Raw genomic sequence first — 20,135 nt, 5'->3', positions numbered from 1 at the left:
GGGGCAATCGTGATGTGGCCTCGCCTTGTTTTCTCCACGCCCTCCGTTGGACGCAAGGCACGGCTCGATCCAAATCTCTTGTTTGGTTGCTCGGCTTAACCACTAGCAACCACTAATCGACCTCCCTGCCTTGCCGGGACGAACAACGCACGGTTGTTTTCTAAGTATAATGTGCAAGAAAAAACAGAAAGTATTCCAGGAGCACGAGTGTTTGGTTGCTTGCCACGGAAATGCTACGATAAAGTTTGGCGGGGTGGTGTTGGGAGTTAGCAATAAGTAGTTGTCTTCACTCACCGTTTACCAACCACTATCGACCTCCCTTCTTCCGGCGGCGACGAACGTGCCCTACAAAAGGAGAAGATCGCCACCATTGTGGCCACCTTGACCCAACCCATTTTACCTCCGGCGAATCTACGCCCCACCAACCAAATCCTCCTCTGCAAAGTAAATTTACGAAAGCACGCACAAGAAACACGCAGCAGCAACAGCTCGTGTGAGCGTGGGCGGCACAGCCGAGCTGACGGTGATCACCACCATGGCACCATGCTCGTCGTCCTCGTCGTCGTAGTAGTGTACTACAACTAGCAGCGACAGCGAGGGCGAGCGTGCAGTGCCGCCACTGTGGACAGCTTTCCGGTGGGGCAAGAAGCCAATACATCGAGTTAGAGGGCAAGGAGGCAGGAATCATTCGGCTGCAAAGTTGCCGGCGCCACCTCGTCGGCACTGTCCCCGCTTTCCTGGGCCGCGTGGGGGCCGCGCCTCCGTCCCCGCTGGTCCTCCTCGCCTCTGGTTGGGTCTGGGTGTGCTGCCGCTGTCGCTGCGCCACCACCACCACCACCGCATCGGCACCAGCACCAGCTGCGGCTGCTCCCATCTTTTCTTCTTGAGGGACAGAGAGAGAGAGATGCTTCCGCTCCTCCTTATATCCACGCTCCCGGCCTTCACGCTGCTCCTCGTCGCGCCCGCCTCCTACAAGCCCTGGAAGCTGGTGCGGGAGCTCGGCCTCGTCGCGCTGCTGCTGGCGCGGGAGCTGCTCCGGCACTCCGCGTCCGCCGCGGCGGGCAGGAAGGAGCAGCAGGGCGCCAGAATGCCGCCGCCGCCGTCCAGGGCCAAGACGCCGTCGCCCGCATTGGCGGAGGACGACGCGGACGCGCTCCCGGTGCTCGACCTGCCGGAGCTGGCGCTGGAGCGCGTGCTGGAGGAGCTGTCCCCGGCGTCGCTCGCCGCGATGGCGTGCGTCTGCGCGGGGCTCAGGGACCGCTGCTCCATGGACAGCCTGTGGGCGCGCCACGTCCGGCGCAAGTGGGGCCGCGTGCTCGGCGCCGCCGCGCGCAGTGAGTGGGAGGCGGAGCTGGCCGCCAGAGCGGCCGCCGCCACCCTCCCGCGCCCGGCCAGGCGGCGGGGCTGGGCGGACTCGCTGGCGTGCGCGTGGCCCTTCTCCTGGATCGGCCGCCGTTGGCTCAAGGAAGACGCCGCCGCCGCCCGTTCTGCACCCGCGCCTCCGGCGGACACGGTGGCCGCGTGGTACCGCGCGCTCGAGTGTGGCGACTTCTGGTTCCCCGCCCAGGTGTACAACCGCGAGGTAGTTAACAACAGTTACTATTCAGTTGTAAATTAATGTTTGATCCGCCATTAGATTAGGTAGATTAAGCACAGCTCGCTTTGCTGTTGTTTCTTTCCTGCAAAAAGCTTGTCATTGTTTAATGGCGGGAGAATCTGTTGTGTTTAGCAGGACGGGCATGTCGGGTTCTTGCTCTCGTGCTACGACGCTCACCTCCGCTACGACCGGCGAACCGACACCTTCACCGCCAGGTACCACTCACCAGTCACCACTCCACTTCACCTGCCGTTACCTGTTACGATCCGGCCGGGCCGAGATCGATGGAATTGACTGGTTCATAGGCTGTTCTGATCATGATCAATCAGTGATCGACCGAGATACGTGTGCACTATGATTTAATGCGTGAAGGCGATCGGAGCATGGATATTTTTGGCGTTGCTTTGAATGTGGTGCTGATGGGTTCTGAACTACGATAGGTACCCGCCCCACGGCCGGAAGCCGGCCAAGGAGGAGGAGGGCGTGCAGTGGTGCAGGGTCCGCGCGGCGCCGCTGAGCACGCCGGCGCAGGACCTCCACGCCTCGGCCTGCCTGGAGGACCTCCGCCCCGGCGACCACTTCGAGATCCAGTGGCGGAAGAACAAGGATTTCCCCTACGGTATGGATGATTCTTCTTCCCGATCACGACGCCCTTGCAGAATCGGCAGCTGCATTTCTGAAATTCTGTCGGTATGGCGCCATGGCATTTGGTGACGGATGCTTTCTTGTGATGGATCACAGGCTGGTGGTACGGCGTCGTGGGTCACCTCGAGCCGTGCAACGCGAACGAGCATCTCTGCCGCTGCCACGAAGACGGTAACGACCCACTTCGTTTCCTCGAATTCTATGTGAAACATGTGAATATATTCGGGAACATGTCGAGCGCATCTTATCCGCACAGTATGATCAACTTGCGTGAAACGTCGTGGCTACAGTCTGATCATGGCCCTCTCTCTCCCGTGATCTTGTGCCGTTCGTCCTATCCAGTATGCACAGTCCAGAGTCTGTTAGTAATATATCTAGCATCTATTCTCGTGCCTTCTTATCCATATCCACAGCATGTTCCACTTATTCTTCTGTCATTGTGTTGTGTGCGCGCTTATCTGAATTTCTTTGTGTGTGTGTGCTCTGTCAGATACGATCATGCTGGAGTTCAAGCACTACGCGGCCGGGTCGAGGTGGAGGCAGACCACGGTGAGCAGGAAAGACCACCGGGAGAAAGGGGACGAGACGGACGGCTTCTACGGCGGCATCAGGAAGCTGCAGACCGAAGACGAGATCTCCACGTGGCGGCGATTCTGGCCGGTCGACGTGCTCAGCTGAACATGGGCATATCTTCCGCTCCGTTGTACAGCTGCTTACCGGTGGTCGCCGAGCTGCGGCGTTCCTCTGAAGAATCCGTTCGCATGCTGCCGCCGCCGAAATTCTGAATTGTTTTGGTACTACTGGAAAATTCAGATGGGTACGCGGGATTTCAGAGTTCTAGCAGCAGAGAGGCAACGATAGGCTTTTTATGTGAATGATGATGTACAGCTTTACCAAGCCTTCAGTTTGCACCGTGCTGCTGCCGGATCCTAGACTTGTAGATTTCTGGAATTTTACCTGGTATAAATCGATGTCCAGTTGTATTTTTCCCAGTCATTGTAGCCAGGTAGTATATCCGGTTACGCGGCTGCTCCGGACGCGGAAAGCAACCTTGTCCTCACTGTTACTCCATTGTTGTACGGATTTGACAATCAAGTGCCTAATATCTGGCCAAAGAGTACAAGTGCAAGCCTCTATCCGAGAGATGATCCGCGGCAAGGGACAGAGGCTTGCTTAAGTATAGTCAGCAGAAATGCGGTGTACAAGTTTGTAACTTGGTTGATCCTATTTTATCTTTCTCTCCAGGCATGTGGCTTCTAGATGGGTAGTTGTTGATTCATCCTTGTATCGCTTATCTATTTTTGTCCTACACTATCTTTGCATCGTTGAATGTACGTTGAATTTGTGTTTATGATCGTCGTGCATGGATTTACATGGATTGCGTATCAATATTTGAGGATTGTAGTTGTGCGGAGGGCCGAATGGGGACCGGCCCGGCGCCGTCTTGAACGCGTCCGCGGGCGTATAGGAGCTCGGATTAGCTATTCGTGGTTGTAGATGCTCTCTGGTATCCATATTATACATGTACAATTTGAGAATATGTCCTGTCAGGCCTCACAGCCGTAAATAATCAAATCAACGGTAGCGGCTGATTGGTGAATGGTGATGCGGTAGTGAAGTATGCACTTAATGCACTTACATTATGTAGGTTGCCCTAGTCTATATTTAGCTGGTGTTCCATTCCCGCAAACAAATAGCCAGTTTCTCACCATGTAATGAAAATTAAAAACAACAACCAAGTAAATTGCAAGAAAAAGAGTGCGGCGAGGGTAAAGAATGGGAGGGTGATGTGATCAATGGTGAATATGAATGAAATGCATGGGGAATTCGAGCCACACAGCGGCAATGCAGGCATGATCATCGACTTGAGCTTGAGTGAGTTTGGTAGCTTGAGGTGGAGATGAAAACCCTAACCCGTTGCAGGCCTCTTGGGCTGAAAGGGAGAGAGCCGGCTGGGCCCAGGCCAGCAGCCGCGCGTGCTGGGCGAGGCCGCAGCCGCGTGCTGGGCCGAGGCCGCAGCAACGCGCGCTTGGCCGAGGAGTTGCCGTTTTTTTTTCGTTTTTTTAATTGTTATTTGTCCGGTTTTTGGGCAGATTTTAAATAGTTTTTCTACTCAAATTTCATCCAACGAAATTTTGTTTAGAGTACAGAAAAGTAAAAGAGAAGTTCTGAAAAGAAAAATAGAAAAGTTTCTGAAAATGAAAATAGAAAATTTTCAGAAAAAGAAAAATTCGTGAATTTTATAAAGAAAATAATAAAATTCATAATATTTTCTTTAGTAAAAGAAAAGTTTCTGTAAAGAGAATAAAAAGTTTGTGAATTTTTATTCATGTTTTTCCGCTGCGTAAATAATTAATAGTGCTCTTTTACAAAGAAAATAAAAGTTTAGATAGAATTAAGTTTTTACGAGCATATTAAAGTGATTATTAAAATGAATACGATTATGTTATTTTTTATGACCAACATTGTTAATAACATGATCATGTTTTATTATTGAAATTTAAAGGTGCATTTATTTCTAATGTTTTGCCCAACGGTAATATAGATTTAATTCCATAGACAACGTTAGATTAATACATATGATTTTTATATTGATCTCACTTAAGTTGTGATTTCAGAAGGCTTCCACTTAATGAGTTGCCTAAAAAATGTTCCGACACTCAGAAGTGACAATTACACTGAGCGGAGGAAGAAAGTAGAACTGGCATATGTCTGTGCTAAGCTAGACTGGATTATGGACACTCCACAGCCGGTCAGACCTACAGAGCCAGTCAGAGAGGCCACTGATGATGATGCTGCGTAGGATAAAAAGAGGGGGGATCATGCCCCCGTGGAGATGTTATACTCCATAGAAAGCCAAAAGTGGGTCAATGCAAACAAAAAGTGCATGGAATTTATAAAAAATACAACTGAGAGCGCCGTTGTGGGCTCAATTGCAGAGTGCACTACCGCTGGGGAGTTGCTTACAAAGATAAAGAGCCAGTTCACTGGCTCTTCAAAGATATATGTCACCCATGTTTTAAAGCAACTAGTGATAGAAAACTACACACGTGGTAGTCATGGAATAAGAGAGCACATCCTCAGGATGAGCAACATGGCAGCAAAGCTTAAGCCCATGGATGAGGATCTGGAGATCAAACCAAAGCTCCTGGTCCACCTGGTCATGACTTCACTACCAAAGGAGTTTGAAACTTTTGTTGTAAACTACAATATGTCACCTGGAACATGGGACATTGAAAATACAATAGCAATGTGTGTCCAAGAAGAGGACATACTCAAAGCATCACATGGTGGTTCACTCAACTATGTGAAGGATCACAAGAAAAAGAATTACAACCAAAACAGCAAAAGTTCCCCTTCAGAGCCACAAGGAAAAGCTCCCTATCAGCATCAGCGTCAGCAACAACCTTTCCCAGTGGACAAAGACACTTGTCTCCACTGTAAGAAGACCAGACATTACAAGAAAGACCGCCCTGATTGGCTGAAGTCAATCATGGCAAAAAGAGGTAACAATATAGTTTCCTTTGTAAATGAATCCTTGTATACATAGTTTTCAAAATCCACTCGGTGGATTGACTCAGGAGCAACTGTTCATGTTGCAAATTCTTTACAGGGATTCCATGCGATGCAGACTACACAAAGAAGCAAAAGACGCATTGAAGTGGCAAACGGAGTTGAAGCAGAAGTTGAAGATGTCGGTGACATCTCCTCGGAGTTAGCTGATGAATTCAATCTTCTACTTAGAGATGTTTTATTTGTTCCATCATGTCATATAAACTTAATTAGTGTTTCTTGTTTGGACAAAGATAATTATGAATGTTATTTTGGACATGGCAAGTGTGCCATATGGTTAAATAATGCTTATGTGGGTGATGCTTTACTACATGATGAGCTTTATTTGTTATCGCTTCGTGAAAAAGTTTATTCTGTATGCAATGTGAAAGAACATGTTTCTGCGTCGAATAAAGAACAAAAGAAAAGAAAGAGAACATTCGACTCATCGAAATTATGGCACTGTCGCTTGGGCCATATTTCCAAGGGGAGAATAGAAAGATTAGTCAAAAGTGAAATTCTTCCTCCGTTAGAATTCTCACACTTAGAACAATGCATAGATTGCATTAAAGGAAAGTACATAAAACAAATCAAAAAGGATGCAATCCATAGCACATGCACACTAGAAATCATTCACATTGATATTTGTGGACCATTTTCGGTGAAAAGTGTGGATGGATATGACTCATTCATAACATTCACAGATGACTACTCTCGCTATGGATATATTTATCCAATCAAAGAAAGATCTGAAGCGTTGGATACATTTAAAATATTCAAAGCTGAAGTTGAAAATCAGCATGATAAAAGAATAAAGATAGTAAGATTCGACTGTGGGGGAGAGTACTACGGTCGGCACACTCCATATGGCCAAGTCCCTGGACCTGTTGCAAAGTTCTCGCATGATACTGGCATAGTAGCCCAGTATTCAATGTCGAGCGAGCCTCAACAAAATGGAATAGCTAAAAGGCGCAACCGTACACTTATGGATATGGTGCACAACATGATGAGTTACTCCACCTTGCCATTGGGATTATGGATGGAGGCGCTTAAAATCGCCATTCACATTCTCAATAGAGTACCAAGCAAGTTGGTGCCCAAAACACCGTACGAGCTATGGACAAGAAGAGTGCCCTCCCTACAACACTTCAGGGTGTGGGGGTGCCCTGCTGAGGCCAAAATGTTTAATCCAAACATTGCAAAGTTATATCCCAAAACAGTGAGTTTCCACTTCATTGGCTATCCAGACAGATCAAAGGGTTTTCGTTTCTACTGCCCAGACAAATATACAAAGTTTGTAGAAACAAGACATGCAATCTTCTTAGAGGACGAAATGATGAGGGGGAGCTTGGTAGATCGGACAATTGATCTTGAGGAGAAGAGGGTGCATGCACCTAATCCGATGATTCAGGAGCCATTTTTCTCACTACCAGTTGCAACTCCACCCACGACAACTATGGGGGTAGACCCGGAACCTGTCCGTCAGGAGCCGACTGAACCCGTTGTTGAGCATGAAAGGGAGGTGCAGCAGCAAATTTTAGAAGAAGTGTCAAAAGTTGAGGCACATAATGTGCTAGAAACTGAGGCCCTTCGAAGGTCTACAAGACACAAAAAGTCAGCTATTTCTACTGATTATAAAGTTTATAACATGGAAATAGTTCATACAGAAAAAGATCCCACCTCATATGAAGAATCCATGAGAAGCCCTCATTCATCAAAGTAGAAGAAGGCAATGGAAGACGAGATGAAATCTATGACTTCCAAAGATGTTTGGGACTTAGAGGAAATTCCTAAAGGAGCCAAAACAGTAGGCTATAAATGGGTCTATAAAACTATGTATGACTCTAAAGGGGATGTAGAAAAGTATAAAGCAAGACTTGTGGCAAAAGGATTTACACAAAGAGAAGGGATAGATTACAATGAGACATTTTCTCTAGTATCATGTAAGGATTCCTTCAGAATCATAATGGCATTAGTTGCTCATTTTGATTTAGAGTTACATCAAAGGGATGTAAAGATGACATTTCTCAACGGGGATTTAAAAGAAAATGTCTACATGAAACAACCCAAGGGTTTTATCATGGAAGGCAAGGAGAATATGGGATGCCGCCTGAAGAAATCCATTTATCGATTAAAGCAAGCCTCTAGACAGTGGTAGTTAAAGTTTAATCAAATGATTAAAAGTTTTGGATTTAAAGAAAATATTGAGGATAACTGCATTTATGCAAAGTTTAAAAATGGGAAATATATTTTTCCTAATCTTGTATGTGGATGATATCTTGCTTGCTAGCAGTGATGTTAGTCTACTACAAGAAAAAAAAGAAGTTCTTATCCTCAAATTTTGACATAACAGATCTTGGTGAAGCATCATATGTTTTGGGCATAGAAATTCACCGAGATAGGAACAATGGAGTCTTAGGACTCTCGCAGAAAGCATATTTAGAAAAGGTTCTTAAAAAGTATAATATGCATGCGAGTAAAGCCACACCTGCTCCTATAGTCAAGGGCGATAGTTTTGGAAAATTCCAATGTCCCAAGAACCAGTACGAGATCGATCAAATGAAAGCAGTACCATATGCTTCGGCTGTTGGCAGCTTACAGTATGCACAAGTGTGCACTCACCCTGACTTAGCTTTTATCACCGGGGTACTCGGTGGTACCAAGAGAATCTAGGCATAGAGCACTGGAAGATGGTAAAGAAAGCATTGTGTTATGCACAAGGCACGAAGGACTACATGCTAATATACAGGAGAAGTGATTCCCTAGAGATAAAAGGGTATTCAAACGCAAATTTTGCGGGGGACAGAGATGATAGAAAATCCATGTCAGGATACATATTCACTCTTGCTAGGGGAGCTATTTCATGGAAAAGCTCCAAGCAGTCGATAGTTGCATCATCCACGATGTATGCAGAATTTATAGCATGATTCGAGGCCACGAGGCAGGCGATATGGCTAAAGAAATTTATACCTGACTTGAAAGTGGTAGATTGTATTCACAAACCACTAAATATGTACTGTGACAACTAGCCCGCAGTATTTTACGCTCACAACAACAAGTCGAGTAATGCTGCCAAAACAATAGAGATAAGGTATTATGTTGTGAAAGATAAAATCCAGGATCAAACTATAAGCCTCGAGCATATAAAGACAAAGGATATGCTTGCGGATCCGCTAACGAAAGGCTTACCAGCTAATGTGTTCAAGGAACATTTAGCCAGCATGGGTTTAAGGGAAAGCCTTATGATTCCTGGATAGGCCCAAAAGGAACAGAATTTGTTTCTGAACAAAACGTATGTTGTAGCTGTATGATTCTATCGGTAACTAAGTTGTGACGATGAAACATGCTCTATGTACCAATATGTGATGAAACAAATAAACTAGAAAGTATAAGGTTAAAAATAAAGTTGAGATCAAGGGGGAGAATGTTAGGTTGATCTCTCTCCCGTTCAAGCCCAACGGGTCAAATGGGCCCTTGCATCGCGCCGTCATCGGGGGCACCCAACCAAACCATGGTTGGTGGGCCCCTATGAACCATGCTATATAAACAGAAGTGAGGGCCGGGGCATGAGTTATGAGGTTAATCGCTGCCACAATCCCCACCGACACTCCCTACCGATGTAGGGTTAGCGCGGTGCTGACGGGAAGCACACCACCGCCGCCATCTCTCTTCCATCACCGGCCACTACTTTGCCATGGCCGGCACCGGCTCGAGCTCTTCAACCCAAGAAGAAGGTAGGGCTACCATATTGATCTAACCTACTCGATCCATGGATCTAACAGTTGATTCATTCTTGTATCGCTTATCTATTTTTGTCCTACACTAGCTTTGCATCGTTGAATGTACGTTGAATTTGTGTTGTATGATCGTCGTGCATGGATTTACATGGATTTGTGTATCAATATTTGAGGATTGTAGTTGTGCGTAGGGCTGAATGGGGACCGGCCCGGCGCCGTCTCGAACGCGTCCGCAGGCGTATAGGAGCTCGGATTAGCTATTCATGGTTGTAGATGCTCTCGGGTACCCATATTATACACGTACAATTTGCGAATATGTCCCGTCAGGCCTCGCAACGGTAAATAATAAAATCAACAGTAGCGGCTGGTTGGTGAATGGTGATGCGGTAGTGAAGTATGCACTTAATGCACTTACATTATGTAGGTTGCACTAGTCTATATTTAGCTGGTGTTCCATTCCCACAAACAAATAGCCAGTTTCTCACCATGTAATGAAAATTGAGAACAACAACCAAGTAAATTGCAAGAAAAAGAGTGCGATGAGGGTAAAGAAGTACCATATGAATGGAATGCATGGGGAATTCGAGCCACACAGCGGCAATGCAGGCATGATCATCGACTTGAGCTTGAGTGAGCTTGGTAGCTTGCACCGTTTCCCACATGCACTGGATTGGATCAAGCATCGAATGGACACAGAAGATCATTCCCCTGCAGTAGCGCATCCCGATATTGTGTCAGTTGGTCTTCATTGCTTGTATTAGCATCTCATTACTTGGTAGTCGGCCAGATACAATTGACAGTTACCCTATCGCCTTCACCACGTAATCCAAGCAAACATGTAGGATGAGTCCACGACTGATGCCGAATCTAGGCCATGCACACACTGATTTGCATGAGGGCATCTTCCTTCTTCACCCCTCCTCTTTTCTGTTATAATTTGAAAATGCACGATGTCACTCTCGCCGCGTCCCCAAGAATATCAATCCAGTTCACAAATATAAGATGTTTCGATATGGATTACGTGTCTATATACATCCGATTTAGAAAAAAGCTAGAACATCTTATAATTGTGAATGGAGAGAATATTTACCGAAGGTGTAACTATATAGAAACCGCATATACATCGCCCCACTTTCAAAGACTTTTTTACTTGAATGATTTTTATAGGATTTTTGGATATTTGCAATATTTATGCACTTGTGTGTGCGTGGGGGGGGGGGGGGGGGGTGAAAGATTGGCTTGTACATATTTTTTCTAAGGATTTTGTCGCACTTAATTTGTAGGAGTCCTCCGTTCACCCACTCGCTGAGCTGCAAATTTCACATTCCTTTGGAAAACTCACTCACGTATTGCTAACCTTCTAAATGATCTTGGTAGAGGTTAAGCTAAGTCGCTAAATTTGCATTTCATGATCGAAAAGATCCATCAGAGAAGTAACGAGGATATGTGAATGATAATGTACAACTTTACTAAGTTTTTGCCTTCAATTATGTTGTTGTCGGATCGTAGACTTGTTAGTCTTGTCAATGTTACACCGTTGGAATCATTGTGCAGATGCATTTCCCCTGGGATATCAAGTATGCAGCTGGGTCGGACGCAATGTGTGTTATTACTTGAATTCGTGTCTGAACTTGACCATCTGGTGCCTCATTTCCAGCAAGAGAATGTTAATCCTTGCAGAGTTTGTAAGTACTTATGGACAACTCCGCCCTATAGAGGTGCGCCTAATTATTCTCACAAGAAATACAGTTTACGACTCCAATTATTCAAGGATGATATATATATTTATCTCCGGGTGATCATACGTGGCTTCCACACGACATTACACGCATGTACATTTTGGGAATATATCTTCTACCCTACCATGCAGTGAATAATCAAATCAGAGGTAGCTGAGCTGGTTGGTAAAGTGTGATGCACTAGAGAAGTTTCATTTACTACATCTACAATCCGTCTATTCATATGTAACATGTCTTCCATTCCCACTATAAGATAGCTAGTAGTTTCTCTACACATCAAAATAGAAAATTGGAAACCACAACCACAGTAGGAGAAAGGGAGCGGGGAAAAGGAAAATTTAGTATAGGCAAGGATGATAAAAGGAAGACTATGAGTGTATTCGATTGATAGTCGGATCCCGTAAGAATGAGATGCATCGGAAATTTGTGTCAAAGCAGTACATCTATCGTGAGTACCACATAGTTTGTTGACGGAATCTATGGCGGAAGAAACATTTTACAGTGTGTTTTGGAGCCTACCTAGTTTCCCGCATGCCTCGGCGCAACCAGACCGGCTGCCAGGATCATGTATCCAATACTCTAGCACATGCTCATCTGGGTCTGTCTAAGCAAAGGTCTAAGCAAATATTCTATTGCCTGCATCAGCTCCTAATTATATGTTTTGTATAATACCAGAGCAAGATCTGTCAATTTATTTATTTTTAAATAACACATAACTCGCGCCCAAATGTGTCTGAATCCCATAGAGGATTGCTAATGCACTCTCTTCATCCAGCACAACAAATACGTTTGAACCCCTATTTGGAAACCTCCCATAGGTTTTTTATCGCCTTCTCGTTGGAAGAATATTTCACCCCCCGGCAAAAAAAAGAAGAATAGTTAGCCAATGTGGTAGATCATAGTAGTACCAAGTAAGTGCTGAGGGAACATGTGTTTCAAACTCGCGTATTCACGAACCCATTTCTCTTTCTTCTTACCTAGTGAAAATCACATTTCTAATTTTTAAATGAAAAAACAACAAAATTGTGTGTTTTTCGGTTAGTAGATCGGTTAGAGTTTTAATCCTCACGGTAGTAGCATTTAGATGGATGACGACGCTTCATCTTCGAATCGGTCTTCCGGCTTTTGATCCTCTTCGAGTTCATTCGTCGGGGCGGATTAGGCGGAGCTCCGGCGTAGATTCCTGCCAGCTCTTTGGGGCTATGAGGTTAGGACGATATTAGTGACATGTTCTTTGAATCGATTGAAGGGTTCAATGGCCGTGACGGCGGTTCCGGGTGCTGGCCCTTATGAGAAAGTGCACAAAGACTTTTCACTTGTCATTGACACGGTCAAACCGGCTCTGGTATGAGAGTGACGACAGCGACACATCAACAACTTGTCTAACAGCGACGCGTTAACAACTCGATATATATTTTATTATGTTTGAGGTGCTTTGTACGTCTTCTAAACATTTATAATGGGTCTAAGTCTTTGTTGAAAAAAAACTAATATAAGCACATCACAAACATAGTTATTTAACCTTAAAGTGAACCCGCCTCGTCTTGCAACTCCTTATAACTCCCTTCTTCTTAAAATGTACGGCACACGTGACTTTCTTGGTCTTTAATGCATGATTTTGACCATTAATATATACCAAAGTACTGAATTGAACATGTATACAAAATATCGTTGTATGTCTTGTAAAACAATTTTGAGTCGTATATACTGACTAAAAATCATAGTAGAAGTCGTGTCACGAAGATCAGAAAATGTCAAGCGCTCCTTACATTAGATACGTGAGTCTTAGTGGGTCATTGGCTCCACCTCTTATCTCCTTCTACGACATGTTGTGGTCGTCGCCATATTCACTTAGTCTACTGCAGCATAAGGTAAGAAGTCATTTGCGTTGGCCGACGACTACAGCATGCCTCGCAGCGGGTCAGCACCTCCGAAAGAAAGGGAGGGAGGACTTCATTCAGTGACTCCGCAATCGCCCTCTAAACATCAAAATAAGGTAAAGCTTGAAGATAAGTTTTGTACTCGATTAATTTCTCAGCCACTTCTTCCTTATTTCAAGAAATGATATCCGACGCCTGTGGAAACTATTTCATTTCAAAAAACTTCTTCTTCTTAAGAAGCAACTAGCATTTCCTATTGATTTGTCCCTTGGACTAGACCTATGTTGATGCGGAGCATCCCTTGACTACTCGTACCGACACTCCATCACCACCGCAAGCACCAAGTGGACAAATGACAAGAGCACGTGCACGCGCCATCGAGAACGAGGTGAACTCTTTCCTATTCAAGTCTCGTTTGGATTCATGTGAGGATTGGATTCTACATCAAACGGAAACATTGCTCACTCTTAGGTACGAGGAAGTTGACCGCGAGAAGGAGAAGACGGAGATGCGAGCCTTCATGGAGCAATAGAAGGAAGGAGAGAGCGAGAAGAGTGAAGAAGGAGGAAGGGAGGCAAAACTCCTGAGCACTCCGGGTGCCCGGCCGCACCACCTGGGAGCTGCCCAGGCCTGCCCCGGGTGCCCGGCCCCTTGCCACCCGGGTGCCCGGGTCCTCCTCTCCCAGCCGCTGGCTGCACCCTCGGGTGCCTGGGCCTTGGCCCCCCGGGTTCCCGCCCGACCCAACCGGCCTCCTGGCGCCATCCCGGGTGCCAGGGCTTGGGACCCCCGGGTGCCCGGCCAACTCCCAGCCGGCCCCCTGCCCAGGCCGGGTGCCCGGCCCCTCGCGCCTCGGGTGCCCGGCCGAACCTGGGCGTCCTCCCCTGACTGGTCCGGGTGCCCGGTCCCGAGGCCCTGGGTGCCCGGACGACACCGTGGGCTTGCACGCCTTCTCGGGGCTTTGCCCTTGTATCCCCCACCTCTCTCATTTCGTCCTCAAACTATATAAGGGCATCTCCTAGTTCATTTGCAGGGTTAGCAAAGATATTAGAACACAAAAGAGGGCTTTGCTCATCTTCCTCCTTTAGGAGATCTAGACCTCCACTTGGAGAAGCTCCTCTTGGAGATCAAGCCCTCCTCTTGGAGAAGATCCTCTTTGGATGCAAGACCTCACCTAGTGAGAGGAACCTTACCCTAGTGCTATTACCCTTGGATTGATCTTGTAATCTTGTGGATCTCATGTATGCCCCTCTAGTGGATGTGATATTTGGGTTTGTTTGAGAGTTTTGTTCTTGTGTTCTTGAGTGTTTTTCCTCCTTTCCCCCCCTCCAAGTGTGAAAAGATCCCACCTAGGGTTTGACCCTACAACATCTTGGTATCATGAGCAAGGTTTATTCACATCTTGGAGTCCCATCCCCCCATTTGCTAGCTTGATTTTGTTGTTTTTCGTCCAAATTCAAAAATCCCCACAAAAATAGCCCCAAAAATTTTTCTTGCAATTTGTTGGATCTTGTGAGATTTGGTTGTTTTGGTCCATGGATTTGATGTTTGGCAAGTGGATCTAGCCCCTCCCCAACAATCCCCACCCTTCCCACCACGAAATTCGCGGAATTTAGCTTTTCCCCCAAATTTTCCGCCCATCCCGAAGACCACCGGGTGCCCGCACCTCGAACCCCCGGGCACGCGCACCTCACACCCTCGGGTGCCTGCACCCCCCCAAATCAGCCCACTACCAACTCCATTTTGGCCATAATTTCCACATCCCAAGTCCGTTTTTCGTGTTCTTTAGCTCGTTTAGAAGCTCTTGACATCCCCCATCCACTCATCCCACTACCACCACCATTAAACCCCATCCAAAAAATCATCAAAAAAACACCCACCTTCTGCATTTGACCGATTTTGTGTTGCCATTTGCGTTTCCTAAGGTGTTTCGGCTACTTAGGAGCGCGTGACATCGTCATCACCATCATCGACTCGGAGCCATCTTCACCGCTAACCGTGATAAAGGACGGTAACCTCGACGACACTTACTTCTTACCTTGCTTTTTGCATTGATAGCCCGAGCCCCTTTGCATTGCTTACCCATTGAGACTAGCAAGTTGAGAATTGCCGGGCCACGCTATTGTGCACCGTAGTGATCGTGTTATCATCCTTGTGCCATAAGTCTCTCCTGTGCATATCATATATACTTGTCTCATATCATACTCGGCTCGAGCATCAAGCATAGAGAAAAAAGAGAAGAAAAGATTTTAAGCAAAAGTGGAGCAACAAAGAGCTTGTAAGCAATAGAGTTGAGCCATTTGCATAGTTATATCATCTTGGTCATTGCATATATACCATAGTTGGGATTGAAGATGACACGGTTCTCTCATAGGTAGGTGCACAAGCGTATCTTGCCCATTTGAGCAATCGAGCTAGTGTCTCTCGAGCATTCGCACAACAAGAGCATTTTCCGTGGTTGCACATTTTGAGCTTACTCCTTGGTTGTGCGGATCCCATCTATCTTCCGTGCGTGTGTACCTAGTGATACCTTTGGATTTGATCTATTTGCTTTACTTGCATTTTTGTGAACCTTCTCAACCTTATCGATATCTTGACTAACATTTGCTTGAAATTTTTGCCACCATCCTAACCGAGCTACTCCATAAGCCTCTTACTTGTAGGTGTGAGAAACAAACCCGGTTCCAATTCTCCTATTGTGGCATTACATTGAGTGACACTTGTTACATCTTCAATCCTCAGAGAAGGTAACTTTGGTATTGTTCTCTCATTTTCCTACTCACCCACTTGGTTATGATGGATAGGCCAAACTCGTCGTCGAACCCACTTTTCGAGGAGCAAGGTGATGATTCCGGCTTCGTCTCCAAGACCACTTCTTCATCGCGCAACGAGCGCTTCATCAAGAAAACATCGCATTGGGTGAACACTTGGAACAACTCACCTCCAACCTTCATCAAAACATCGACGACAAATTCAACACAAAAATGGAAGAGCTCTGCAACATGATCGTGTGACGCCCGTCTTTCTCATCGGCTTCTTCAAGATGGCGCCACTCAAGTCACCGTACAAGTCGGCAATCTTCGGACTACTCCTCTTATGATGCAAGTCCACCACGAGCTCGCACTCCTCGATGTGATCATCATCAAGATCACCAAGCTCAAGAAAATCCATTCCATGGCAATGGCTTACAAGATCGAGTTCGAGCACGTGAACGGATGCAACACCAAGTCCCTCAAGGAGCAATGGAGCAAGAGCAAATACCTCCACAAGTACCACGTCAAGAACCTCAAGACGGTGATGCACTTCGACAAGCACAAGAGCGTCGTGAAGCACAAGCACTCGAAGCTCAACGCACACTCGCCGAGGCCACTAGAGTCGTCGAAGACCGCAACCGCCAAGTGCGAGAATAAGAGGAAGCTTTTTGTCGTGAGATACAAGAAGAAGCCGCACGACGCGAAGAGCAACAAGAAAGGCGCAACCAAGCGCACATTCCTCGCCCTCCTCCAAGACAAGAGAGACACCAAGTGGAACAAGTGCTTCAAGACCCTCCTCCACACCAAGAGCGACATCACGAGGAACGAGCATTTGAGGACTTTCCAAGACAAGAGCGATATCACAACCGCTGTCAAGATGAAGAACTCCGCTACGGCAAGCTCAAGTTCACCATGCCAAAGTTCTACGGAAGCAATGATCCCGAAGAATATATCTCTTGGGCATTGAAGGTGGACAAGATTTTTCGCCTCCACAACTATGATGAAGAAAAGAAGATCGCCATGGCCTCCCTCGAGTTCCAAGACTATGTCCTCATTTGGTGGGAACAAGTGATCGAGCGACGACATACAAGAGGCGAACCACCAATCACAACTTGGGAAGCAATGAAAGAAGTGATGAGAGCCCGCTTTGTGCCTACTCACTACACTCGAGATCTTTTCAAGAAGTTGAAACTCCTCAAGCAAGGCACAAAGACGGTGGAAGAATACTACCAAGAAATGGAGATTGCCATGATACGAGCCAATGTCAAGGAAGATGACGAGCAAACAATGGAACGCTTCTTGAACGGCCTCAACCACCCAATCAAGCGGATCGCCGACTTCCAACCATACTCCAACCTTCTTGAGCTAGTTCATCAAGTGACCAAGGCTGAGCGACAAGTGCAAGATGACTTCAAATACGCCAAGTACTCGTCCAAGACCTACTGCTCCTACTCTCAAGCTCCCGCGACTTCGGCACCTCCTACATCAACTCGAGCATCACCAAGTACCGGCGACAAGTCAAGTTCCAAGCAAGTGGCACCTTCCTCGACTCGTCCTCCGGCAAGCACCTACAAATTCAAGACTCCTTCATCTTTGGCACCTCACGATGACCTCGTCAAGACAAGTTCAATCAAGTGCTTCACATGTGGCGGCCAAGGACACAAATCCTTCCAATGCACCAACAAGCGAACAATGATCTTCAACAATGATGGCACATACGACTCAATGAGTGAAGAAGAAATGGAAGCCATTGAGCACGTGGCCATGCACCGGCGTGTGAACGAAGATGAAGATGATCAAGTCTTTTGTGACAATGATTCAAGTCCCTCTCTCGTGGTCTCCAAGGTCTTGACGCTCCAACACCACCAAGAAGAAGACCAACGGTGCCACATCTTCCACACCAAGGCCGGCATCAATGGAAGGTCCGTCAAGGTCATCATCGATGGAGGTAGTTGCCACAATTTGGCAAGTGAAGAACTATGCTCCAAGCTTCAATTGGTCAAGAGGGAGCATCCGCACCCTTACAAGGTTCAATGGCTAAGTGACTCCGGCACTATCCGAGTTGAGCATACGGGCCAAGTCTCTTTCAAAATCGGTGCATATGAGGACACTTTGGAGTGTGATGTGGTCCCAATGACCGTTTGCCACCTCCTTCTTGGTCGACCATGGCAATTCGACCGTGGTGTCATCCACAATGGGTGTACCAATCACTATAGCTTCAAGATGAAAGGGAAGGAATATGTGCTACGACCTATGTCTCCTAGTCAAGTGATAGCCGACAAGCAAGCCACCCATCATGGAGAGAAGAGTGAGAAAGTGATCCACCCAAACGTGAGTGAGAGCCACAAGCCAAACTTGAGCGCCTCTTCGCCTAGAGAGAAAAACCTCATACTATTTTCCACAAAAAGTGAGATGAGAGAAGTGTGTGAGAACCCATCGAGTGTGATGCACTTTTGTACTTGTGTGCAAGGATGGAGAACCAAAAACTAACACCTCTCATGAGCTACCTTTGGTGTTTCAATCTCTTTTGCAGGAATTTCAAGATGTGTTTCCCGATGAGCTACCTCCCGGTCTCCCTCCTCTACGTGGCATTGAACATCGGATCGACCTCATCCCCGGCGCTCCTCTTCCAAACAAGGCTCCATACCGTGTCAACCCCGAAGAAACAAAGGAGATCCAATGGCAAGTCCAACAACTAATCGACAACGGTGATGTACTTGAAAGCTTAAGCCCTTGTGCCGTTCCCGTTATACTTGTGCCCAAGCAAGACGGTAGTTTTCGCATGTGCTCAGATTGTAGACCTATCAATGCTATTACCGTTCGTTATAGGCATCCCATTCCTCGCTTAGATGATATGCTTGATGAACTTAGCGTTGCCACCATTTTCTCAAAAATCGATCTTAAAAGTGGTTATTATCAAATCCGCATACAAGAAGGTGATGAATGGAAAACTGCTTTCAAAACTAAATTTGGCTTGTACGAGTGGTTGGTTATGCCTATGGGTTTATCGGAAGCTCCCGGTACTTTCATGTGTCTTATGCATTTTGTGCTTCGACCTTACATTGGAGTTTTCGTTGTGGTTTACTTTGTCGATATTCTTGTGTTTAGCAAATCCATGAAAGAGCATCTAAGTCATGTTAGGGCTGTTTTACAAACTCTTCGCAAGGAACGACTCTATGCCAACATGAAAAAGTGCACGTTTGGTGTTAACAAACTTGTTTTCTTGGGATTCGTTGTTTCTTCCAAGGGTGTACATGCTGATGAATCTAAAATTGAAGCAATTAAAACTTGGCCCCAACCCACAAATTTGCAACAAGTGCGAAGTTTTCTTGGCCTTGCGGGTTTTTATTGTCGCTTTGTGAAAGATTTTAGCACTATTGACGCTCCTTTGCATGCTTTGAGTAAGAAGAATGCTCCTTTTGTTTGGGGACCTTTGCAATCAACCGCTTTTGATGAGCTCAAATCTTTGCTTACACATGCTCCGATTCTTGCTTTACCCAACTTTGACAAAACTTTTGAGGTTCATTTCGATGCAAGTGGTACCGAAATTGGTGGAGTTTTGATGCAAGAAAAACGAGCTATTGCATATTTTAGTGAAAAACTTTCCGGTGCTCAACTTAACTATCCCATTTATGACAAAGAATTGTTTGCTTTAGTGCATGTGTTACATGTGTGGGAGCATTACCTTAGACCGCATGAGTTTGTCATACATACCGATCATGAAACACTTAAATACCTCAAAGGTCAAACCAAGTTGAATAAACGGCATGCTAAATGGAGTGAATTCATTGAATCTTTTCCCTATGTGATAAAGTACATTAAGGGCAAAGAAAACGTGGTGGCGGATGCCCTTTCCTGCAAATGCATGTTACTTACTCAACTTGAATTGAATGTAGTTGGATTTGATCATATCAAAGACTTGTATGAGGGTGATGTGACTTTTGCTACTCCTTATGCTAAGTGTGTGACACATACTTCTTGGGAAAGATACTATATCAAAGATGGTTATCTTATGAGAGTTAACAAACTATGCATTCCCAAGTCTTCTCTTCGTTTGCTCCTTTTGCAAGAGGCTCATGGAGGCGGACCCATGGGACACTTTGGACGCGACAAGACTTTCGCCACACTCTCCAAGAAATATTATTGGCCCAAGATGTTTCGCGATGTTGCCCGCTTCACCAACCGGTGCTCTACATGTTGCAAAGCTAAGTCACACTCTCAATCCCATGGTTTAC

At 46.1% G+C, this 20,135-nt stretch overlaps 1 protein-coding gene across 2 annotated transcripts; it reads left to right on the top strand.

Annotated features, from left to right (window-relative positions):
- The first annotated feature begins 290 nt into the window (after window positions 1-290).
- On the top strand, window positions 291-3,480 carry LOC123071122 (F-box protein At2g41170). 2 transcript variants are annotated; one of them, XM_044494613.1, is made up of 5 exons: window positions 291-1,582; window positions 1,730-1,812; window positions 2,038-2,216; window positions 2,339-2,413; window positions 2,733-3,480. In XM_044494613.1, exons 1-5 carry the CDS (start codon window positions 905-907, stop codon window positions 2,918-2,920), a joined length of 1,203 nt encoding a protein of 400 aa, XP_044350548.1. In that variant the 5' UTR covers window positions 291-904; the 3' UTR covers window positions 2,921-3,480. The 2 variants fall into 2 exon arrangements, with proteins under 2 accessions (XP_044350548.1, XP_044350549.1); XM_044494614.1 differs by having other exon boundaries at window positions 297-1,582; window positions 1,733-1,812.
- Window positions 3,481-20,135: the final 16,655 nt, after the last annotated feature.

Source organism: Triticum aestivum, chromosome 3B (assembly GCF_018294505.1).
Source record: "Triticum aestivum cultivar Chinese Spring chromosome 3B, IWGSC CS RefSeq v2.1, whole genome shotgun sequence".
Taxonomy (NCBI): domain Eukaryota; kingdom Viridiplantae; phylum Streptophyta; class Magnoliopsida; order Poales; family Poaceae; genus Triticum; species Triticum aestivum.
Note: the sequence above shows the minus strand (reverse complement) of the source record. Positions and strands in the feature narration are given on the sequence as shown.